The 24,426-nt window shown below is 44.9% G+C and overlaps 2 protein-coding genes across 8 annotated transcripts in view; one reads left to right on the top strand and one right to left on the bottom strand.

Moving 5' to 3' along the window:
• Nucleotides 1-1,481: 1,481 nt before the first annotated feature.
• TATDN3 (TatD DNase domain containing 3) lies at nt 1,482-14,763 on the bottom strand. Of its 7 annotated transcripts, none has more exons than XM_080914349.1 (10): nt 14,573-14,763; nt 13,044-13,076; nt 11,904-12,022; nt 10,990-11,074; nt 8,933-8,995; nt 7,848-7,957; nt 7,449-7,504; nt 5,748-5,860; nt 3,912-3,992; nt 1,482-1,948 (listed from the first exon to the last, which is right to left on the bottom strand). In XM_080914349.1, the coding sequence occupies exons 1-10, from the start codon at nt 14,735-14,737 to the stop codon at nt 1,805-1,807; spliced, it is 969 nt and encodes a 322-aa protein (XP_080770475.1). In that variant the 5' UTR covers nt 14,738-14,763; the 3' UTR covers nt 1,482-1,804. The 7 variants fall into 7 exon arrangements, with proteins under 7 accessions (XP_080770475.1, XP_080770471.1, XP_080770472.1 ...); XM_080914345.1 differs by having other exon boundaries at nt 10,990-11,128; nt 11,949-12,022; XM_080914346.1 differs by having other exon boundaries at nt 3,912-3,989; nt 10,990-11,128; nt 11,949-12,022.
• The window catches only part of NSL1 (NSL1 component of MIS12 kinetochore complex), a 23,414-nt gene continuing 13,329 nt past the window's right edge, over nt 14,342-24,426 (top strand). The window contains exons 1-5 of the mRNA XM_080914404.1: nt 14,342-14,480; nt 14,632-15,041; nt 16,164-16,242; nt 21,347-21,477; nt 22,506-22,560. Coding sequence (XP_080770530.1) covers nt 14,808-15,041; nt 16,164-16,242; nt 21,347-21,477; nt 22,506-22,560 — 499 coding nt within the window. The 5' untranslated portion in view covers nt 14,342-14,480; nt 14,632-14,807. The remainder of the gene's footprint in view (nt 14,481-14,631; nt 15,042-16,163; nt 16,243-21,346; nt 21,478-22,505; nt 22,561-24,426) is intronic.

The following is a 24,426-nucleotide window of genomic DNA, read 5'->3' as shown; positions in this document are numbered from 1 at the left end:
GGATATATGTGTAACTAGGTAGTCTTGGTCAAGAACTGTTCTTATTCATCACCATCTGGACTCTGGTCTGCCCTGTAAAATGATCTGGTAAGTAGTTAGAGCTGTGTTATCTCTTCTTGGGAGACAAGTTCCTTCTCTAGCTGGCACCAGACTAAAGCCTTTCCTTCCCATGAGGGAGATTCCAACTTCCTGAGGCCCGTTGATTTAATAATCTGATAGCCAATAGGAGGGGCACAGGTGCCTCTTCAGAACAATGAAGGGTCTCGAATGTTGGTTCGAGGGAACACAGAGTGTTGGGATATTAATGCCACAAACAGGCAACAGCATGGCAGGGGTTCTGAGGAAAGTTTAGATGATATGATAGGGACTCTGAAGACGGGAATTGGGACTCTTGTCACTGTTGCAGAAGTGGGAGTCTTTTCTTAGAATGTCCCCTTTCTGGGGACAGAGGAGCTTTCATAGCACAGGCCAGCTGCTGCAGGGCTCTCCGATTCCCAGGCAAAGGCAGGGAAGGGTGGGAGCTGGCTACCGATACCCCCGTGATGTAACTCACTCCCCAGATGAGATCCTAGAGTGTAGTTGCAAGATCTAGTCTATTTGTGAGATATACGTAGTGTTCTCTGTCGGATGCCTGTTGGTGTCTGTGAGAGGGGAAAGGCTGTTGCAGGAACTGTGACCAGAGCAGCAGATGGCTTCTCCATTATTCATAAAAATACCTCCACTTTTGCCAAGGTGCCAGCTAGTGCAGTATTTCAGTCGGCCCCCTCGAGCTTCCTGTCTGGGGCAAAAACGTCGCCTGTGCTTAAACACAAGATCCTGGGCTTCCTGATTTCAGAAACCAATTAACAAGCATGTGGACAAGCAGGGCCAGTCTCTCTTCTCCTGTTATGGTCTCCATTGATGAAATCAGCTAAACATATCTCATCACATAGGCCTGCTCAGTTCCTTAAAGGTATGTATGCCTTTATTGCTGTGGTATAAGGCTTCAGCAACAGCTGCTTAGGAGGATGAGAGATCATTACTGAGCTTAAGAATTTGGGGCTAGCCTAAGCAACACAGTGAGATTTTTTTCCTTAAAGGGGGAGGGGCAGGAGATATCTCAGTACTCTCACAACTGCTGTTTCTTCTGGCCAAGGACATTATAACCCATAGAGACCCACTGACCACCAAATATGAAGCACATCTGCCATGTACTCGCCAGTTAGTAAGCATTCAAAGACAGCCACCCATGGACCGTCTTCTATAGGCTGATTGTTATGTGGGGAAAAGGGGTGTGGGGTGGGGCAGTGTCTTGAGGTTTTCTTCCCTCAAGTGGGCAATAACTCCAGAAGCCACCACGTGTGTTTCTCCAGTCTACTCCAGGACCCAGCTACTGAAAATAGTTCATGGCTATAGTCAGAACCCAGGGTTTCTGTATGAAAGACATATTATTTTTTTTTAATTTTTAGAAATTATTACTTTTATTTATGTTAAGTGTGTCTGTGTAGAGATAGCCACATGTGAGCTGGTGCCAGAGGACGCCAGCAGAGAAGGCTGAATCTTCTGGAGCTTAAGGGAATTAAGCAGTCATGAACCACCCAAACATGGCTGATGGGAACCGAACATGAGTCTTGGAGAGCAGCAACTGAGTGCTCTTAATGGCTGAGCATCTCTCCAGCCCGGAAGGTTTTTAAGAGGAAGATTTCTGTAAAACTACGACTGCTGGCCACATAAAATGCTCTTCATTTCAGGCCACTGAAGTGAACACTGGTTTTCCTCCAGCACTGCCCTGAGCTGACTTGGCTCGCAGAGGGTGATCTTGAAGCTATTTCTGGAGCAGGTACTGAAGCTTGGGAAACAGTTTGAATGCATTCTGTGTCGTCGCTTCTCGGACTTCTTCCACTGAGATCCCTTTCACTTGGGCAATGAACTCTGCTGCGATGGAAATGTTGCAGGGTTCATTCCGTGTCTGAAAGAGAACAGGACTTGGCACTCAGCGTGCAGATCCGTGGAGACGGTAGCTAAGACACCAGCACACACAAGAGTGAGCTGATAAGACACCCTGGGAGCTCCTTTTCTCCTCTGCGAAGGCGCTAACATTCCTTTACTAAAATGCTTTTGGAAATGGGGAGATGAACTTGGCAGTTACAGGCAACTCTATCTCTGTGCAGTTCCAGGAAGAGCTCAGAGGCATGTGAAGCAGTCTGCAAACTGAACCCAGGGAGATCCTTGCCTGAAGGACTGTTTGTCCCTTGTGCTGTTGCATGAGTTCTGGAAAGGTCACTGCATACTGCTTGGCCCCTCACCTCAAAGGCTGCCTGCCCAGTGTGGTTTCCAATGTCCCAAGGACTGGAAAGACTGCTCCGTTAGGTTCTGCCAGCTTGCTGACTTTAAGACACCCTCTCCCTCCCCCACACACTTTACTTTAATATCTGTGAACTAAGGAAACATTCTGTTTATACTGGGCACCATTTCTTTTTTTTTCCTTTTTCTAAAATTTATTTTATGTACATTGGTGTTTTGCCTGCATATATTTCTCTGTGAGGATGTCGGATCCTGGAGTTACAGACAGCTGTGAACTGCTAGGTAGGTGCTGGAATTGAACCCAGGTCCTCTGGAAGAATAACCAGTGCTCTTAACCACTGAATCATCTCTCCCATCTCTAACAAATTTTAACAGTGGAACACTGTGGTTATTAAACACTTTGAGGGCTGGAGAGATGGCTCAGTAGTTAAGAGCACTGGCTACTCTCCCAGAGAGGACTGAGGTCCAACTCCCAGCACCCACATGGCAGCTCATAGCTGTCTCTAACTCTAGTTCCAGAGGATTAACTCCCTCACAGAAGCAGACACATAAGACAAACCACCAATATGAAACACTTGGAGGAGAAGCCCAGTTATTAGCATATATACTAGTGAAAGAAGGTCTGAAAGATTGTGTTCAGCTGATCTTATCCTAGAGAAATGTGTCTGTGTCTAGATACAAACACAGTGGTCTAGAAGGACATGAGTCCTTAGTCTTACTGACTTCTCATAGAGAAGGCTCTATTCCCTCTGGTTAATGAATGCCTTATTAACCTCACATAGTACTCTGTTCTCAGATGTTGATATTATAAAGAGCTAATGAAGCCGGGCATGGTGACACACACCTTTAATCCTAGCACTTAGGAGGCAAAGGCAGGTAAATCTCTGTGAGTTTGAGGCCAGCCTGGTCTACAGAGTTCCAGGAACAGCCAGGGCTTCATAATAGAGGCTGCTCATTACTCCACACCAGGGACTGCTAGGCATTTTCACATACATTTCTTCATGTAATCCTTATGTAATACTGAAGACATTTTATATTTATAACTGAAAAGTCAGCCAGGCATGGTGGTGTATTCCTACAATCCAGCCCTAGGGAAGCAGAGGTAAAAAGATTAGGCCTTCAGGGCAAGCCTCAGCTGTCTAGTGAGTTTGAGGCCAGCCTGGGTTATGTGAGACCCTTGTCTTACCAGTTGGTAATGGCGTACTCCTTTTCCCTCAGCATCAGAAGGCAGAGGTAGGCAGAACTCTGTGAGTTTGAAGCAGTTTTGGTATGTAAAACCCAGTTTCAATAATGAATTAATGAATGAATGGCAAAATAAACAGATAAATATAGTTTTAGAGAAATTAAGTAGCTTTCCCAAAGTCAGGAGTCAAAGTTGTGGACTCTCAAAAAGAATTTGATGGAAATCTTAATAATCCCAGACATGCTTTATGACACTGACTGTGACACAAATGAAGCATGTTCCCAGTCAAATGACATTCTCTGGAGATCAGCAGTACTTAGAAAAGATCCTCCGTGGAGCATGGCCTCAACTTAGCATCCAAGTACTGCAGCCAGACCCAGCTAAGTCACAACAGTCCAGATGAAACAGTGCATTCAGTACTGCCATAAACCAGAGATCTGCTTACCTGTCTTTCTGGTCCTAGTGCAGGTGAATCTGTTTCTAAGCAGATAGAACTCAGAGGCAGCTGTTTCACAAGCTTCTGCTTCTTAGGGAAAAGAGAGAGGACATTTAAAACAGGAGGAAGTGGAAAGCATTAACTTACATGTGAATGAGTTTGTCCTGTGGGACACAAACTTTATCACCAGAGCTCACTGGACAGCTACCATGAGCCTTCATCAGTGCCCTTCAGATGGCCACATGACTACTTCAAGGTAGGAATGTTGCCTAAAATTGCAAAAAGTATCCAAAGCTTTCAGGGAATCAAATGCAATCAAATAAACGTAAGAAATGCCCCACAAGAAATCGACTAAAATGACAAACAGCTGCTCACAGATTTAAATCCCTCTAGCTGGACTTCATTCTGTACTCTGTACCTACACTGGGTTTTAAGAAAACGCTACCGATGTGTCTCACAGGATCCAACGCATCACTGATGTGATCTGTATCCTCATCTGATGGACTATGACAAATGGGTGTCAAGAAAGGGACCAGATACGGGACATTAGCAGAGGTTGCCTTTTAAAGATTTTGGACAGTAATGGATATGCCATAATAGTTACTCTTTAAATACATACAGGTCAGGCTAAGGGGACAACTGCCTAACATGTTTGAGGCTTCATACCTGGCACTACAATGCACAAGGGTGTGTGTATGTGAATATACATGTGTACATACATAACCACTACACTATATCACTCCACTCCCTTACCAGTCACTGCTCATCCGTCCCTCCAATCACTTAGCAAACTTTAGCCAACTTTCTCCCCATAGATTTGCCTAGTTTGCATATTTCATTTAAATAGAATCTTACGACATGTGATCTTTGTGTCTGGCTGCTGTCTCCAAATGTTTTCAGGTTCAGTCATGTTCTGACATGGTTTAAGTAGCATGCTCCTCTTTATTGCCGAGTAGCACTCCGCTGCATGGGTATACCATTTAGTACTTATCTGATACCCATCAGTAGAACCACTTCTAGCTTGTCTCTGCTCTGAACATCACCCACAATACCATGAGCATCCATGTTTGGATTTATGGTAGAAGATTTTTCCCCTTTGGAATTATCTTACTGGGGTGGAGTTAGTGGGTAGCAATAATTCTCCACATGGTTTTGACGGGAACTCTCAGACTGAGTAGTGTGGAGTAGTATTGTTCTGGTCTTCCTGAGTAAACAATGCTGAGCTTCTCTTCTGGTACCAACTCATCTTTTGTGTTTTTTTTTCTTCAGAGAAGCACCTGCTTCCCACAGTCAGAATTAAATCCTTTGTCGGCTTTGCATTCAGGCTCCTGCTTTTATCACAGAATCTGCACTTACACATCCTCACACTGTGCTGACTGTATCTGCACTTACACATCTGTACACTGTGCTCTGACTATCTGCACTTACACATCTGTGCACTGTGCTCTGACTGTATCTGCACTTACACATCTGTACACTGCTGACTGTATCTGCACTTATACATCTGTACACTGTGCTGACTGTATCTGCACTTACACATCTGTACACTGTGCTCTGACTGTATCTGCACTTACACATCTGTACACTGTGCTCTGACTGCATCTGCACTTACACATGCTCTAACTGTGTGAGCCACCTTGCCCACCATTAGAGTAGTACTCCTCACTACTGAGCTGCCTCTCCAGTCCCTTGCCGGATTCTTTTTGAATTACGTTTTTTAAAGGTCTGAGTAGAGACTTAAGACTAACTGTTCATTCATAACTACAATAGCACCACAAGTCTGTCACAAAGCTTAGGTTAATTTATCTTACAAAGTGTCTGGTAAGTTTTCATCAGGGACTTTACCTGTCCACTTCGCACAATGGATGGGGGAATGGAGAAATAGTAACCGGCTCGCACTCCTTCCATGGCCACAGATGGCCGGCCATCAAACGCATGCAGCAGTACCTGCTCTGCACCTCTCAAATCAAACACAAATTACAGTTCCATTTTATCTCCTAACAACGAGCATCCCATTAGTCAATTTAAAACAGATCTTAATTTTTAGTAAATATTTAACATCATGCAAAGATCAGATTACATTGCTTCTAAAGTTTCAGTAAACACATGATGTTCAAACAGGAAAAAAATAAGTTTTTAATCTTCAGAATAAAATAGTTGAATAATGATAAAATGCAGTTTTAAAAGCAATCATATAAACTATCTAGACTGCTAGGTCTTTTCCACGTCCGTGAGATGTCAAACTATTATTTCTAAGAGAAGGTTTTCAGGCAAATCCTTCAATTTTCCTTAAAAAAAAAATGCTAGTAGGAAAAAAAGTACTCACAAATTAAAGAGGTGAAGGCTCATAACCCCCAGTCTCTCTTCCTATCTGTGCATTTGTGCGTGTGTGGCTGAGGACCAAACCCAGACCTTACTCATGCTGGGCAACCTCTCTACCACTAAGGTACATCCTTCACACCAAGTCCAGATCCTACAGGCTAGTTGTTCAGCCTGCATAAATCTGTGTTCACTGACTCCAGAGGGTTCAGCGCTGACAAATCCATCACTGGACATGCCTCTAACTGCAGCGAGTTCCATTATGTCACCATCTGAGTTGCAAGTCATGTGAATATTTGTTATGATCATAAATTTGTTGTAAAATTTATTGAGTAGGCCACAACCAACTGATGTGGGTTTTTTTTTTGTATATACACAACTGTAGATTCAACACACCAGTACATGTATGTGTACTGCTTCTTATACATCTGAAAGGACTTTTTAATGCATATAGGAGTCTAAAAATAAGGAGTGTTTCTTACTGAGAATGGCATTTTATCCCTTAGAAAAGAACTGTGTTCGGGTTAGGAAAGCCAGAGCAGGTGAGCATGCTTTTCACAAACTACGGCCACAATCTGCACAGTAATGTTTGCTTTGTTATTCACGTATCATTTTCATATATTAGCTCATGGTATATATGTGTTTGTAAAAGTACCATGTGCCACAGCAGAGGTCAGAGGACACCTCCTCAGAGACTTGGTTCTCTCTTGCTCCTTGTGAGAACTGAGATCTATGATCTGATCCCCAAAGCAACAGACAGAAAACAAGCCGACCATAAGCAACAAGTCCTTCTCATCTTAATTTCCCTTGTGGGAGCCAGGGGCTGGAGAGATGGCTGAACCCACGTGGCAGCTCGCAGCTGTCTATGACTCTAGTAGCAGGGGACCTGATGCCCTCTTTGGGCCTCTGAGGACACCTGGCACAGATGCAGTGAATGTGCATATATGCAGGCAAAACACTCAAACACACTGAATTAAAATGAGTAAATAAATCTTAAAAGATAAATAGAAACTGAAACTTCAAGTTTTCATTGGCTCCAGTTAAGCTGGTTGAACACATAATTACACAAAACAACCTGGTAAGTGCTAGCGTGGCACATGCTCATGCTGGTGGGCCCTCCTCCACTCTCTAGGCAGTCTTTGTCTTTAAGGGATTAAAGGGAAACACACTTGCTCCTTAGACCCTCCACTGGAACTGTGACGCTTGAATGTTAGGAACGTAAAATACCTTGTTCACGTAAGAGGCTGATGGTGGGTCTTCCGGCTGAACGCGAGTGCACGTTTCTGTTTAACAACAAAATTCCTTTGAAGACTTTTAAATAGGAAAACACTGTTCTGTTGTATTAAAATAAGTCAGGAGGTTGGGGAGATGAATCAGCTACTGTCGCTGAGGATCAGGTATGTCCCCAGCACCCACATGGCAGCAGCTGGTTAACAACTCTAACTCCAGGTCCAGGGGCTTCCATGCCCTCTCCTGGCTCCCACAGGTACTGCACACACATGGTCCATAGACACACAAGCAGGCAAGCACCCACACACAGAGAGAATGAAAAGATATAGAACTCATTTCTAGAGGACCAACTGCTGCGGATGTGCTCTGTAGTGAGCAGAAAGGCAGTGTACTTACAGAGGCACATTTAGTCTTTTGGCCAGCTGGACTTGTCTGATCAGGACTTGTCTTTGTTCTTCCTTTTCCTCATTAGTGCCTGCATATCTGGGGGAGAAGTCTAGCCCCACCTGCAACAGAAAGACAAAGGAGAATCACACGTCCACGTGTGATGAGCCCCAAAAGACCGTGAGTGGGCACACAGACCGCAGACACCGTTACACTGAAGCCACATGAGGGTGTCAGCCAAGAAGACATGCTAACATGAAATATCTGAAGTACCCCGAATTCTAAGTTGTTTTAAGTTCCTCTGGTGGGGTGTTACCACGTCAACACCTGCTGTGTACGCTGTACACCTCAGTTTGGTGCAGCAGCCCCGCACATGTTCAGAAGTCAGGTAGGCCGGCTGCATGGTGAGCAGAGCCGGGCACAGAAGGCCACCCCACTGCTGCTGGGTGTGGGCTCTGTGCACTCCGTTCAGAATGCGTCTTCCCATCTCTTACATTTAATAGGCAGGGGTTATTCTTTTACTGTGATAAAAGTTCTCTAGCATTATTAATAATTTGAGGGACAAGGTCTTTAGTCACAAACTCAAGACTAAAGTATGCCTTTATGTTACCTGTGAGGTTGTTTTTTAATTTTAAAAAGTACATGTGTTGGGTGGAGGGTCACGCATGGGTGCCACAGTGCACATGTGCAGGTCGGAGGACACCTTTCAGGGGCCAGTTCTCTCTCTCCGCTGTGTGGACCAGACTTGGTGGCAGGTGCTTTCTGCTGAGCCACTTCATGGCCCTCCCTCTACAGGCTGTCTTAGCTTCTCAGAGCAATGGCCACACTTAAGCAAAAGCAGCATTTTTAGAAACATTATTACATCTCCATTGTAAACAGAAAATGCATTATGTTGCCATTAAGACAAGCCTGGGGTAAGGCTTTCTACTGCTCCATTCCTAAGTGGTCTTGCTTACTGCATAAGTATCAATTTATTAGCAGGCTGAACATGGTAGTGAACATAACCATCCAAGTCCGTTATAATCACTGGTACTGAACCAAGGATTATTACATATATCCTATGAGTTAGATTTCATGTGTCCAACAAATGGGTTTACCTCTCCAATGGCCAACAACCGATCCTTGTAATTCTCAATAATAGGCAAAGCTACATCCAAATCCTGCAAAAAAAATTTTATATCTGTAAATGTGCTGAGTAAGAATGCTAGTTCCTCAGTGGCCGTGCACCAGGCCCTACACCATATTGGCACCTCACATGCCTGAATCTATTTGCCCAACCTCTCCACAGAACTCACCCCCTCCATCATGACAGCAGCTCTAACTAGAAATCTCAGTAGGAACAGCCACATTGGGTCTGGTTACCAGGCTTGTGAAGATCCCACTTACAGACAGCCCACTGCTTAGAAGGAGACATGTCCTCACAGGTCTGATTTGGAGTTCTGTGGTTGCTGTGCACATAGCTCTTGTCTCCTTCTAAGCAGTGGTTTGTCAGTTTATAATAGGGGCAGACCCATGTTCCCCTTGTTCTCTTTGCCTTGATTTGTCTTTATAATCCTGCTTGGTCGGTCGCAGTAAGATTTCAACAGTATAAACATCTCCCGTATGAGCTCATCTGGAGCTGCTGTAGTTTCAGTGTTAATTTCAGTGATATAGCCTCATGCATTTAAGGGAATTTGGCCTGTGCTGTCTTTCTAAGGTGAAGACAGAATTTAGAAATTGCTTGTAGATAAGATTTTAAAGATTTGTTTATTGTTAGCTGGGCAGTAGTAGCCTTTAATCCCAGTACTCAGGAAACAGAGGCAGGCAGATCTTTGTGAGTTCGAGGCTAGTCTGAGAACTCTACAGAGTGACTTCCAGGACTGCCAGGGCTACACAGAGAAACCCTTTCTAAAAGAAACAAAATAAAAATATTGTTTATTGTATGTGTGTGATATATGAGTTTCAGTGAATTCCATGTGCTATGTGTGTGCAGGTGCCTGAAGAGATCAGAGGGCACCGGGACTAGGTGTCTCAGGTGGTGTCACCCTGGTGTAGGTGTTGAGAGTCCAACCTTCCATTTCCACAAGGGTGGTGTATGCTAACCACTGGGCCACCTCTTCAGCTCCCTGTAGAACATTTTAAACCATTTGGTGGATTATTTTCAGAATACATAAACTAAATTCTTCTATTGAAGAAAATCAGAATAAGGAAGAACCAGGGAAAGGAGCGAAGCAGATAGCAGGGGAAGAGAAGAGAGGGAGGCAGGGCTGAGGGGGAGCAACTAAAAGCCCTAGAGAGAGACAGCAGATTTATCAGGGGGAGTTCACTCTGTGGAGAGCTAGAGGTATAGGAGACTGAACTTGAATCCTCTGCAAAAGCTATATGAATTCTTAACTACTGAGTCATCTCTCTGGCCTCAGGACTTTTGTTAACTGGGGACTGAACCTAGGACCCCTTCTGTGAGGCAAGCATTCTTCCACTGAGCCCATCTCTCTCAGTGAACTTTATGTTAAGACAGTTTCGCTTTGAGACAGGTCTCCCACTGGCCTGTGAGGACCAGTGAGCTCTAAGGATGCTCCAGTTAGCACCTCCACTGCACTGAGATTACTAGTGCCTGTCAACACCCACGGTTGTCTTACATGTGGTTTAGGAATCACACTCAGGGCCTCACACTTGTGTGACAAGCACTCTATTAACTGAGCCATCTCCCTAGCCCTTCCATCATTTTGAGGGGGGCGGGGTGGTGAACAAAGCAAAATGACATGGTTAAAAACTATGGAGAGAGTAAGTCCATAATCCCACCATGTCATTACGTCGTACAAGCTTGACCTGACTGAAGGCCCCATTTCTTTGTTTTCAGTTATTCACTTAGAATACAAATCAGATGCCGGGTTTGGCGGCACAGGCTGCAATTCTAACAACTTGGGGAGTGGAAACAGGGGGATCATGTGTTCAAGCCCTGCCTGAGTATGAGTTCAAGGCCAGCTTGGAAAATTCAGTGAGACCCTCTCTTGGAATGAAAACTTGGTGGAGGTTACGGCTCGGTGGCAGAATGTTTGCCTGGCATGTCTGAGGTCCTAGGCCCAACACCCGGAAACCAGAACTTGGAAAGCAGAGTGGGGTGATGACTGAGTTGGTTACACTAGTTATGCCTCTTATTCTATATGACATTTACCTTTAATGTCACACTTCTTGATTTTTCTGGTGAAAGTTCTTGAACTGGGTGAACTCCCAGACACGGCAAGATGAATCCATTATACCTACAAACGTAGAAAGTTAAGAAAACAGCAGTAGGACAGAAGACCACAGTGTCCCTAAAGAACAAAGAGGAAATGCCATGCCTTTAGGACTAAGATGATTTTCCTCCTCCATTTTTTTTTTTTTTTTATTTCCTTGGAGACAAAAGTCTCACTATGTAGTCCTGGCTGGCCTGGCCTCAATTTGTAGACCAGACTGGTCTCAAACTCATAGGGATCCTCCTGCCTGTGTCTCCCGAGAGCCGGATTAAAGGTGTGTGCTACCATGCCAGGCTCTCCTTCTTTTAGCTCACAGTTCTTTGCTAGCGTGAGAGTTGAACATGGCTACCTTTCTTCACAAGTCTTTAGAGCCGTCATTAGAGCAGCTATGGAGTCTATGAACCAGTCTCATCACTCAGAAGGCTAAGGGGGGAGAGCTGCTCAAGGTCATGAGGTCAAGACCTCATTTAGTTAATGAGGTTAATTAAAAGTAGCATCAAAGCTGGAGAGGTGGTTCAATTGATGAAGCTGGATGAAGTTCCGCTCCCCAGCCGGCAGCCACGGTGGCTCCCCATAATCTCGGCACTGAGAAGCAGTGAGGAGAGGCAGAGGCAGGGGAATCCCTGGGACAAGCCAGGATAACTAGACTAGCCCAAATCAGTAGCTTTGTGAGTGTTCTTGGTTTAGTGAGGAATCTCAATAAATAAAAAAGATATCTAATGTTAGCCTTGGGTGTCACATATCCACATAGGCATGCACACCTGCATACAAATATGAGTATACACCACAGAAATACACACAAAACACACACACACACACACACACACTCTACACCACACACAAATGCACATACACACAAGAGGAGGAGGAGGAGGAGACCAACAACAACCACAATGACCTTTCTGAAAGCTGCATGATTCTTTCAAATTCTCCTGCATGTTCAGCAACTGCCACAAGGGCCATGATATTAGCCTAAAACAAAACAAAACCAAAGAACATAATACCAAACAACATGCACATTTAATAGAAATTAATGGAAGTATTAAAATTCAAATACATTTTATTATTACTTTTAGCCAGGTTCCAGTAACATAATCAAAATGACTACCACTGAATTCTTCTTATTTCAGGCCATAGCTTCAATGAGTATTGATGTCACCTCATTAACCTACACAGATCAAAGGTAGGCATTTCTTTAATTCATTGGACAGAGACAGCATTTTGGAAGGAATCAACCTCTTTAGGCTCATGTCCCTCATGCCCGTTAAGCTACCACATATCAGTGTACAAGTAATCCACAATATACTTCCAAGATTCTATAATTTTTATTTTTAAATTTTATTTTTTATTGTGTGTGTGCACACGTGTATGTGTGTGTGTGTGTGTGTGTGTGTGTGCGCAAATGCACACAGTGAACATGTGGAAATCAGAGAACACCTTTCTGGAGTCTGTTCTGTTCTTCACTGTGGTTCCAGGGATTGGGCTTGGAACATTAGGTTTGTAAGTACTTTTATCCACTGAGACATCTTTCTAGCCCTTGATAAGTTTTTCTAACAAATCAGAATGTTTCCAAAGACTTTTGTAATATATCCTAGGCCCAAAACAATGTGACTTTAAGCCATGAAAGACTGACTGCCCCTTCTACAGTGCTGCTAAGCACGGTGGCTATAGGGACATGTTTTCAAATCAGACTAACATGTCTCCATCACTTCACTAGCATGTGTCTTTGTCCTATTTTTGACCTTTAGATATTGAATTCCTCATCTATCAAATGGAGAATATAGGACTATAAAAGAGTCACTTCCTCAGAAGGTGAGACTTTAAATGATCTAATGTTCAGTGGGGGCTTAGCTCTGTGGCTGGCACAGACTGAGAGCTTAAATGATACTGCTAACCACAGAAACAGCAGGGTCTGTCTACACGTTCCCTAAAAACAGTACACAGACTGAAAACAGGAGGGGAGCAAAATGGGGAGTTATAGATTCTAGCTTACCTTCCTGGCTTTCTCCAACACGTCATCCAGATCCTACAATAAACAGAAGCAACCATGCTTGTTGTACAAGTTTAACTGCTCTTGGGTCATACACATGCTGTAGAGGCACCATCAAAAACAACATCATTAGCAAGGAACAGGGCAGCAGAAAACCAGGTGACCTGCCTCCTGCTTACTCTCACGCTCTATGACACACACTATACCAAAACAGAAACTTCTGCTGCCAAATACACAGGGTGGTTTCTGTCCTCCCTCCCTCTGTCCCTCTGCAGTTTCTGGGCACTTCTCCCACACTTTGCTTCCACAGCCTCAATGGTGGTCACCCTTCAGTCTCCCTGACCTTCCTCTGTTAACTCTGAGCACCCTTGACCACACTATGTAAGGTCTCTCTACCTCTAAGCTATATTCTCCCCCCGTCTCGTGGTTTTAGATATCAAACTGAGTCTCCAGCTTACCAAGTTTTTACTCTCTCCTGGACCCTTGACTCACATTTGAAATGACTATGTCCTCTAATCTTTCCACTTGGAAGAGATCAGACTTAGCCAATGTGTCCCCGATAGGGTTTCTATCTGCCCACTTCCCCACTCTGATCCCAAACCTTGCTCTTTCCTCATCTCAGCAAAGGCCATCACCATCTTCCTTACAGTAAGCACAAACTAACGATCTAAGTCATGATCCATTTCTTTCTCCCTTTTCTGTTCGAATCCAAAGCTCCTGCATGAATTGTTGGTGTTATTCCTAAAATATGTTGAGCACATCTATGCTGATTCTCACGATAACCTCCCCGTACTGGCTTCTACCAGCTCTTGTCTGTAAACTGAGACGTTTCCTAAATGCTGTAGCATTCTCTCCTCCAACTTTTTGCCACTCCACAGCAAATTTGTCTTCAGAATAGTCTGTCTTTCTCTCTTTTTAAAAAGTGGGTTTGTCTTTAAACTTTAAACTGTGCATCTAATGCAATTGGAATGTTTTACTGACTTTTACCTAACCTTCCCATCTCCCGGAAAATCTCCCCAATCTTTGAAAGTTCTCTTTTATTAAGTGTTTCCAGCTGCTGCTTAACTAAGATAGGCCAAATTCTGTACTGTGTGGGGGTCAGCAACCTGCCGGTGTTCATCACTACAGTAACTCGCACCATAAGCGTCACCTCCTAAGAAACAGATACCTGCTTCTTCATTCTTCACAACGTAGCCGGTAAAACCTATTCCCACCCCATACACTCTAGCCCCATCACGTGTTTGTCCCTCTCCCTGGCTAGAACAAGAACCTCTGCTAAGGGCTGGATCAGACCAGTATATCTCAGGAGTTCCAGTGGTAGAAGAAGGGCTATTGAAACGGCAAACTTAAGCTTCCTGGAAATAGTTAACGGCTATCTAAGATCAGGAAGAACAATCAGTACGACGACGACGAAGGTTTGAAGGGTCCCCCACAGACTAGGTACGGTCTAAGGATTCGAGGGAGAAAAGAAAACTTGCGGGAAAGGACGCGGCCCTCCCGATTCCCGCATGCCCCAAGTTGCCCTCACATACGCTATCAAAGTCCGGGGCGGAGAGATGGCAGTGACAGTCCACTAACCCCAAACCCATAGCTAATCCTACAGGCTTCTCGACCGGAACGGGGGCGAAACTCTGGAGGCACGGAAGCCGGGGCGGAACCTTGGAGCGGTGGTGCATCCAGTTTCCGGTCGGACCCATGCAGGAGAGTTCCAGTGAGGGAAGCATCCTTCCTGTGTGAGCGTTCCCCGCCTTAGTTTAAACCGGGAAGATGGCGGGTGTTTCTGAGATAGTGCCTGTCTCCGCCCCGCAGGATCAAGATGTACAGGCCGCCTCAGACTCCCAGGTCATGGCAGCAGCCATTCCCCTAGAGGACTTCCGAGTGCGCTGCACCTTGAAGAAGGCCGTGGTGGAAGTGATGAAGATGTGCAGTCACTTCGTGCAGGAGCTCGGGGCCACGCTGCCGGAGGACGTCCGCGAGCTCGTGCTGCGAGACGCGCAGTGGGTACGGAAGCCTCTTTCCCGGCCCTCACCCCACAAAGTCTGACTCTGGCTCGGAGCCCGTGTCAGGCCTCCGCAGATGGAACGATGTCCCAGGCTGGCCTAGGGAACTGTCAGGGAAGGCAACTAGATGCTAGTGCCACCTGGGTGCTTCCGGTCCTGGGACATACAGGGTGAACACGTATGTTATCTTAAGTCACAGGCGATATTAGTGTATTAGGTTTATAAAGAAGCTTTGACTGTTGATAAACGTATAGATAAAACTGAGAAACACAGTAACATACTTAAATGGTTGGCGAAGCATCAATGATTATTTCAAAGATTTTGTTTTCTCATTTACTCCTTGAGAGGTTAATAAAGTAATAATCTTACCCTATAAAATAGGTTTTTTTTTCTCCTTTAGTGCTGGAGATTGAATGCAGAGCCTTCCTTGCTCATGCTAGCAAAGTGTTGTTCACTGAGCTCAATCACAGCCTCTTTTATAAGATACTAGTATAGAATATTATTATAATTATCAGTCATTTATTTAAACTTATTTTTAACTGTACAAGTGGTATAGAAGGTATGCCCGTTGAAAGCATTTTCAAACAATTTCGTATATTAAGTCCTTTTCGACTTCCCCATTTGTCCTGAACCCTTGCTGGAAATACCTTACTATTCTGGAGAGCATATGGTGGAGCCTAAACCTTCACTCTTTATAGTCTACCACTCTCTGTTGTTTGTTGCTTATATGTTTGTGGTGCTGGTGTTATGGATCGAGCCAATGCAGTCACTACTGTGTGCTATGGCATTTAACCCCTTTCTTAATAGTTAATTTTCCCACTGCTATGGATGTAAGTACACTGTAGCTGTCTCCAGACACACCAGAAGAGGGCATCAGATCCCTGCACAGATGGTTGTGAGCCACGATGTGGTTGCTGGGGATTGAACTCAGGACCTCTGGAAGAGCAGTCAGTGCTCTTTACCACTGAGCCATTTCTCCAGCCCATTTAGCCCCTTTCTTAATAGTTAATTTTCCCACTGTTTCCATTCTAGACCACAGAGAGCCCATGATTGTTTTACTAACATGTTTGAATCCTGTATTAGAGTCACTTTTGCTGACTTGGATGCCGTGGATTTGTTGCAGACTTTTGAGTCCGCTGTGCACGAGAATGTCAGCATTAATGGACAGGCCTGGGAGGAAGCTACAGACCATTGTTTGATGGGTACGTGACTTAGTTTTTCTTCTGTGGTTAATTTCTGAGATTTTTTTTTTTTTTTTTTTTTGAATGCTATTTTACAATCCTGTTCCCATTATCTCTCTGTGGTGTTTGAGTAAGAATGGCCTCTCTCAGCCCATCTCTGACTTCACAGTCTTCAGGAATGGCACTATTTGAGGAGGTGTGGCCTTGTTGGAGGAAGTGTGTCTGTCACTGGAGTGGGCTTGAGGTTTCCCATGCCCTGTCTCAGTCTGTCTATCTCTCTGTCTCTCTTTTCCCCCTCTTTCCCTGTAGGTCTGAATGTAGCTCTTAGCTACTCCAGTGCCTTACATGCATGCCACCATGCTCCCCACTATGGTGATAATGGACTAAGTTTTTGAAACTGTAAGCAAATCACCAGTTAAATGCTTTCTTTTATAAGAGTTGCCTTAGTCATGGGTGTAAGCCCTTTGAGGTACCAAAAAGTGGACAGGCCCCACCCTACAGAAAAAAAAATCCCACCAAAGTCCCTGACCTTGCCCCCAAGATTATGCCCCATGAAATCTCTTCATTCACAGGCCACCCTAGCAAGCTTCATGCCTTCCCCCTACAAGAAGCCCTACATAAAGCCTGCCTCCTGCTCAATTTTTTTCTGTGGTTTTCCTTTCAATAAATCTCTTGTGTGAGGTTTGTTGTGTGGTGTGACTTTGTGGGATTCCCTACCAGGATACCTGTCTGCTATATCACTTGCAGTGGTGTTTAAGAAATAGAACAGTGACTAAGAAATCCACTCTCTTTTATAAACATTCATTGGGTGGGGATGTACATGTCACAGGTACAGCTGGAGGTTAGAGGACAGCCTTCAGGAGTTGTTTTAATCTTTCTGCCATGAGGGCTGCAGGGATTTGGGCTTGGCGGCAGGCACTTTTCCTTGATGAGCCATCTCACGACCTCTATCATTTATTTTAAAAAACAATTATTATGGAATAAGAAGAAAGTAATTAGATTATTGAAGTCATAATCCAAGAGAAACTCAGTGGGTTCCTCGATCTACCCTATGGTGTTATGACTTCCTAAAGGGCTCTTTCTCTCACCTGTCCCTTAGATGCTTTGGGCAGTCAGCTCTTGGAGGGTATTGTACAATTGTCCCCACTTAAAGAAATAGGCCCAGAAAAATTTCTGTTTTTCTATAAAGCTCCTTATATGCTTAGATAATACTTAGAAAGGATAGTGAAGTGTTTTACATTTAAAGTTAAGTTTAAAATCATATGCGTATCATGCAGAGGATGCCACAAATTTGTAGATAACTTCTGTTTTAGAGTTTTACTGCTGTGAACAGACACCATGACCTAGGCAAGTCTTATAAGGACAACATTTAATTGGGACTGCCTTACGGGTTCAGAGATTCAGTCCATTATCATCAAGGCAGGAACATGGCAGTGTCCAGGCAGACATGGGGCTGGAGGAGCTGAGAATTCCACCTCTTGTCCAAAGGCATCTAGCAGAAGACTGGCTTCCAGACTGCTAGGACAAAGGAAATAAAGCTCACACCCACAGTGACACACCTATTTCAATAAGAACATACCTCCTAATGGTGCCATTCACTGGGCCAAGCGTATATAAATCATCACAGCGTCTTAAGAATAATTTTTTACTCCAAACAATTGATTGTACTTTTTTTTGTTTTGTTTGATACAGGGCTTCTCTGTATAGTCTTGGCTGTTCTGGAACTCTGTAGTCCAGGCTAGCCTTGAGCTCAGAGATCTACCTGCCTCTGCCTCCCAAGCCCTGGAGTTAAAGGACATGCACCACCACACCCAGCTTAGACTTGTTGTACCTTGCTGGCATGCCTAAAGCAGGCAACATGTTAATAAAAACAAAAGTCAGAGTAGGAAGGAAACATTAGTAGAAGGAAAGACTCAGTCTGAGAAAAGATGGACGTGTCCCTGTCTGTGCCTGCAGTGCTGCCCAGAGCAGGGCTCACCTCACAAGCCACACATACTACTGCCCTCAGGGCTGACCAGGATGGACACTAACACTCACTGCTTTGTGTTCACATCACCCTGTCACAGGAGCTGATTACCCGTCCGCCAGCAACTCTGTGCTTACCTTTTTTTCTCAATAGTGGCAGAGGGCTGTGCTCAGATTTTCTTGTCTATTAGCTGTCAGTTCAGAATTACCAAAACTGAGATTTCGGGTTTACATAATAAAAGGATAAAACCACCAGCCTCAGTTTTGTGAAATATTAACGCAATAATTGTTGATTAGTAGTGTATATAAAAGCCAGGCAGAAACAGTTCCCACACTACCCAGCTCTTTAGGGGTCTTTATCTGAAGCAAAGTGTTAGAGAAAGAGGCACAAGGCAGTGATGTGTGTGTGGGGATTGGGAAATAACAGCAAGTGTGTGAAAGGTGATAAAGTACAAAGGGATGTGTGCTTTGTCATGTGGTCTTGGAGGAATCACAGGAGTTTTCTTTTGTTTGGGGGATTTGGTCTTTTTGGTGTGTGTTTGTGTGTGTCTCACTTATGCCAGGCAAGTACTGTGTCTGTGCTGTCTGTACCCCCAGTGTTAGGTGAGAAGTGTAAGAACCGTGTGAACAGATTTAATAGGCTTTGCTTCTAGGCAAATATATAGAAGCTGAACAGAGGCTTCACAAGAACAAAGGGGTGGATTGTTTTTTGTTTTTTGTTTTTTTTTTTTTTTTTGTTGTTGTTGTTTGCATTGTTCTGGAGCTGGGTTTCTCTTTGGAGCCCTTGTGGTCCTGAAGCTTACTTATTCTGTAGAGCAGGCTAGCCTTGAACTTAAGAGATTCTTGAACCTAAGACAGCTTCTGCCTCTTGAGCACTGGGATTAAAGATGTGCCCACCACTGGGCCAGGGGCAGAGGTTTTATTGGTTCTGTTTATTTAGATTTCCAAGTTCCTGCACTCGATGACACTTTGCAAAGAATGAGTAGACTCTTGAGAAGCAGCCTCATTTCTCTCACTGTCACTGCTCAGGATGGAGGTTCAGTCAGGCAGATGGTTCCTTAAGTCAGAGGTATCCTCTTTTTCAGTAATGTTTGTTCATTTGTTCATACATTTCAGCTTTGCAGATTCTGCCCCTTGGTGTTGCCAAGAAACCTTTTCCTCCACAGGAGGTTGCAGTGTGGCCGAGCTGGCTCAGCAGGGAGAATTCCCCTCCCCTCCAGCTCTTGTAGGAGGGAAGGAGAGAGCTGATTCATAGTTGCTCACAGCATGCTGTGGCGTGTGTGCCCTTCCCATCACATACACACACTTTAAAAAAAGAGCTTTTATAAAACCACATGCTGTTCTTTGCAGGCTGGTGATTTAACTCTTCAAATGAACAGTAAAGCCCAAAGCCCCTTATTTCAGAGAGTGTTGTGAGGGAGAGTCCCACATCCCCCTCAGACGTTCTCCGAAGAAGCCGCTGAGGACTCAGTCAGTATTAGCTCAGGAGTGACAGGCTGCACCCACTGCACGGCTTTGGTCAGATGTGGCAGTGTATTGGGACTTATGAGTATCAGTCAGTGTCAGAATGTTTCAGAAACGTGCTGTCGCCAGCCTTCTTCCTAGTAAAGCTTTAGTCGATGAGATTAGCCTAGACTGATCCAGTAAAGCTCATGGTGTGAGCCACTGAGCTGAGGACTTGGGTCTTCAGTGTTCAAAACAATTCCAGTACTGGGGACTGAGTGCAGACCCCTGCCAATGCCAGGCAGAGGCTCTCACCACTGAGCTACCTTCCCCATACCAGTATCTTTACTCTATAAAGTTATTTTTTTTAAATGAGTTCAGCTGCATCTGTCTGCAGTCACTTCTGGGTGCTTCCTTTCTGTGCCCTATCCTACACCTGAGTCCAGATTTACACACTAGTGACAGATTCCTTGGCAATCATTCCTTCTGCTTGATCTTGAGAACCACTGTCTATCTCCGAGGTAAGATCTGATAGAATAGTTGTCACTGAAGTCTGAGAAAGTCTCCAGGTCACGATGCCTTTCCTTTCTCTGCCCAGGTGAGTCAGGTCTCAGAGTGGGCGTCCTTCTCACTGCTGTACAACCCAACTTCTGCCCTCCTCCCTGTAATCTATCCCATGCTTCTGTTTGCAAGGTTCAGTGTCGCTAAAGTTTCCTCTCCTACAGGTACCTCTCCCTGAGTGCTTTTGTCCAGTGCCTTTGCTCCTACCTGGACTTTAGACCTAAATGCTAAAACTCCCACTGATCCTGTCTCCTTGTTCTGCATCCTTCATCTTTATGCCCCTGTTGCATTTATCAGGTGCCTGTTTCTTGGGACCATGCTTCATGTTTTCTGGAGGTGCTTAATCAGTGTGGAGATGAGGGGGGCTCCATTAATTTACCATGTTTGTTTTCTTTAATTATTCTATGAATTATGCTTATGTAATATTTCCATACTAGTATGGGACTTTGGACTGGGCTTGATGTCAGAAGTCCCACACAGAATTCTGCTCAAAGATGGGAGTGGCTTCTGCCGCCTCCACTGCTGGGTCTGGCTTGCCCCTGTTTCCACTGCTGCCACGAGACACCCAGCCAGGCTGAACTGAGCCAGCAGGAGGCCCCAGCATGCAGTGCAAGAGGCTTTGGGAGAGGAAATCTCTTCCCAAACGGCCGTGTTAACAGCTCTTAAAGCAGAGGTTCCCAGATGATGGAATGATTCTTGTACACCCTTACTCTTGAACAAACCTCCCATATATAAACAGTTTGTGAAATGGTTCAGAGTCTGACCACAGGTACTTCCTATCGGTTTGGCCTGAGAGCTTGGGAAGACCTTGTCTAACATATTGGGTGTTGTCCTGCTTCTGCCTGGAGCTTACATGACCTTTGGTCACATCTTACCTGAGGAGGAGGGTCTTGGGGCCTGACTGAGCCTACCTCACCTGCGGGGGGGGACACTTGGGGAGTGACCAATGCCACTTTACATGACCGATGCCACTTTATGGGGGGCTGTGGTGTGGGTTGCGTGGGGGAGCCTGCTTTTTTTTCTTTTTTCCAGGAAACTAGGAAGCACCTGCCATCTCACTTTATGTTCCTGGGGCTTTACTTATTTCAGGTGAGAACCAGGGTATCCTCACAGCCTAACTGTTCCATGTACTAATAATGGACTTTTTCTGAAATAGATTCTGACATCAAAGTGCTCGAAGATGAATTCGATGAGCTCATAGTAGATGTTGCAACAAAACGGAGGCAGTACCCCAGAAGGATCCTTGAGAGTGTCATCAAAACCTTGAAAGCACAGCATGCGAGTCTGGTGAGACGGTTACATTTAAATCCTTCCACAGTATTTTACCACAGTAAAGAATTAGTTTACTTTCCTTTTGTATAGTGCAGGCCGATCTTCTAACCACCTTTCATGGGCTGGGATCAGTCACCATGGCTATTACATGCCAGTCTTCTCAGATTTACTAAAACTGGAACAGATGCAAACGAGTCCTGAATCATAATGAAACAGAGGCAGGTTCAGAGGCGGCGATGACCTGAGGCAAACGCTGAGGAGATTTGCTGGGGTGCCATTGCCCCTCGAAATGACCACATGCAGCCTTTAGATTGTGCTGTCATCTTTGCCTTTAGTTTTTTAAGTCAGCAGATTTGAAGTGTGACCCTCCAGTAGTGTCTCCTTCAGTAATGCTTTGGGGCATTAAAGGCCTACACTTGATCTAAGCACCAGAGTCCTATCATGATAGGAAAAGGAAATTCTTGAGGACGGTCCCTTTCTTACACATCTGGCCTGAAAGCCCTTCCCACACAGCAGGGAAAACGCTTGCTGGTCGTTGACTTGTGTTGTGCCTGTCTCTGACTGACCTCCCTAAAGAGAACCCTGACACTAGTCAGTGGGGCTGAGGCGGAGGGACAGGAGAACACTGCTGTACCCTCGTCACTGAGTGACAGAAGGAGTACTGCCCTTTTGCTTTCGCCTGACTGGCTTGTGCGGCTGTTCTGTGTTCCTCAGTGTGGAGAGGAAAGGGCTGCTTTGGTAGTTTAGCCATTTTTAAAAAAGTTTCTGTGGAGATAGGAATTGTGAGCTCCAGCATTTATTCCGAGTCCTTGCTCTGTTTGCTCTACCATCTTTACAGTGCTGTTCTCTACTGTGTGCAGCAGATGGCAGCACACAAAAGGAATTCAAACCCAGGACATTTGCTCCACAGCGCTCAGGGTCTAAAGAGGAAACCCTGAGGCTGGCACTGTTGACTGTGTGTCTGCTCCACTAGCTGAAAGAGACGCTTAGTTATCTGAGGCATTTCGTGTCTGAATTAATGTTTTATTTTGTGCTGTGTTTAGAAGCAGTATCACCCTGTCGTGCATCCTCTGGACCTGAAATGTGACCCTGACCCAGGTAAGCCAGTGTGAGAATGTGCTGAAGATGGAGCTCCCTCTGTGAGCTCCTCACTGCGTGTCCTCTCCTCCACACTCCGTGCCTAGCACTTGTTCCACACGCTACCTCTCTCTAGTAAGCACGCTTGGGGTTCGATTCTGCAGAGCTGTGTCTGCTCCTCCAGGCTCTCGCTTTTCCTTGTGTTTTGCGGGAACTTTCTTTTGCTGTAGTGTTTTCATGACTGGAGGTTTTACCTTTAATGAGCTCTACCTGGTTTTGTACATTTCTTGTCATATTTATCTTCTTGGGTGCATTGAGTTCAGTAAGTTTTGATGAATGCAGTTAAGGCCACAGTTGGTGGGCCCCACTTTGGAAGCAGACGTAATCTTGTCCTGCAGAACTTGCTAATTCCCTAGTTTCCAATCCCAGTCCTCTCGTGTCAAGCCCTGCCTTGGCTACCTTCTGTTGTGTGCATACAGTGGTCTTTAGTCTCTTTCTCTGGCTTCTATGTCTCCTGTAAAATTGTTACTGCCCTAGTGAAGTTACTCAACTTTATCCAGTTCTGTGAAACTCTTCTTGAGCTAGAAATGGACTTTTGTGCTCTCTCCTCATTGAGTAAGCACACCTCACTCCCAGTTTTCTGTGTTTTTACTCCCAATTTTAGTTCTTTTTGTTAAATTGATAAAATTCACCCATTAAGACTTTTATTGTCCTTCTGAGACTAGAACCTAGGCCCTGTCCCTGCAAGACAAGTGCTCACCACCTAGTGGGCTTTTTATTTGTTCTTGGTTTTTGAGGCAGGGCCCATTATGTAGCCCAGGCCATCCTTGAACTCACAATCCTCCTGCCTCCACCTCCTGAGTGTTGGGATTAAAGGTATGAACCACCAAGTCTTACTCAGTAGCTACTCTTGTACACTTGGTGATTAATTATATTTATAAACCAAAAATTCAAAATTCTGAAAGAACTATTGTTTTAATTTTGTGCCTCCCTCTGGGTTTACTTCGTGCATGTACTTCTTTCTGTGGGTGCCTTAGGTAAGGACTGTGAGGAGCAGCCCTGTGTCTGTTTCATTTTTGCTCTTAATTTTTATTTGCTTTCATCATGTTAAATATATTGAACTCATTATCTTTGTCCTTTTCATTTCTTTAAAGATTTCTTAATTTATGTTTTAAAATTGTGTGTGTGTGTGTGTGTGTGTGTGTGTGTGTGTGTGTGTGTGCACATGAACTTGGATGCCAGAGGAGGCCAGAGGCTCTGGGTTCCGGGAGCTGTAGTTACAGGTGGTGGCCATGAGCTGTCCAGTGTGGATGCTGGGACTTGAACTCAGTCCTCTGCAAGTACAGGTGGAACTCTAGAGCCTCCAGCTCCCTGGCTTCACTCTCTGTAAACAGTGATTTTTATTGTGATGGCATTTTCAAGCTGCACAGCTTGTGTGTAGCTCTGCTGGGCCTGGTGTTTCGACCTTTTAAACCTTCCTCACAGAAGCCTAACTTTACATGCTAGGCACTGATCTAGGTTGTTACCAAGCCTGTACTGGGCCTGTGTATAACCTACCTACTTTATCTGTTCACACTGTCCGTGTCAGCCTGTGTCAGGGTCTCTTATGGCCCCCCTGGTCAGACCTACCACTCACTGATATCACACTGTTCGGTCAGACTAGCCAAGGAGCTCCCAGGATCCTCCTGTCCCTGCCTCTCTGGTACTGGGGTTGCAGACAGGTGCTGCTGCACTCAGCTTTTCCATCAGTGCTGGGGACCCTCATGCAAGTCCTCATGCCTGCTTTGCAGTCATTGCCCCATGAGCCATCTCTGCAGCCCTGTGATGCAGTAAGCCCCTCCCTCTCACATTAGCTGTACTGATTATCGTCTATGGCATTATTTTCTT

This window comes from Micromys minutus, assembly GCF_963924665.1.
Source record: "Micromys minutus genome assembly, chromosome: 1".
In the NCBI taxonomy this organism is placed as follows: domain Eukaryota; kingdom Metazoa; phylum Chordata; class Mammalia; order Rodentia; family Muridae; genus Micromys; species Micromys minutus.
Note: the sequence above shows the minus strand (reverse complement) of the source record. Positions and strands in the feature narration are given on the sequence as shown.

Coding starts and splice junctions, on each gene's coding strand:
- TATDN3 (XM_080914345.1), bottom strand. CDS start 14,737: ATGGGTCCGACCGGAAACTGGATGCACCACCGCTCCAAGGTTCCGCCC. Junction 5,861..7,448: donor CAGCCTCTTACGTGAACAAG/GTATTTTACGTT, acceptor TTGATTTGAGAG/GTGCAGAGCAGGTACTGCTG. Junction 3,993..5,747: donor CCATTGTGCGAAGTGGACAG/GTAAAGTCCCTG, acceptor CTTTTCCCTAAG/AAGCAGAAGCTTGTGAAACA.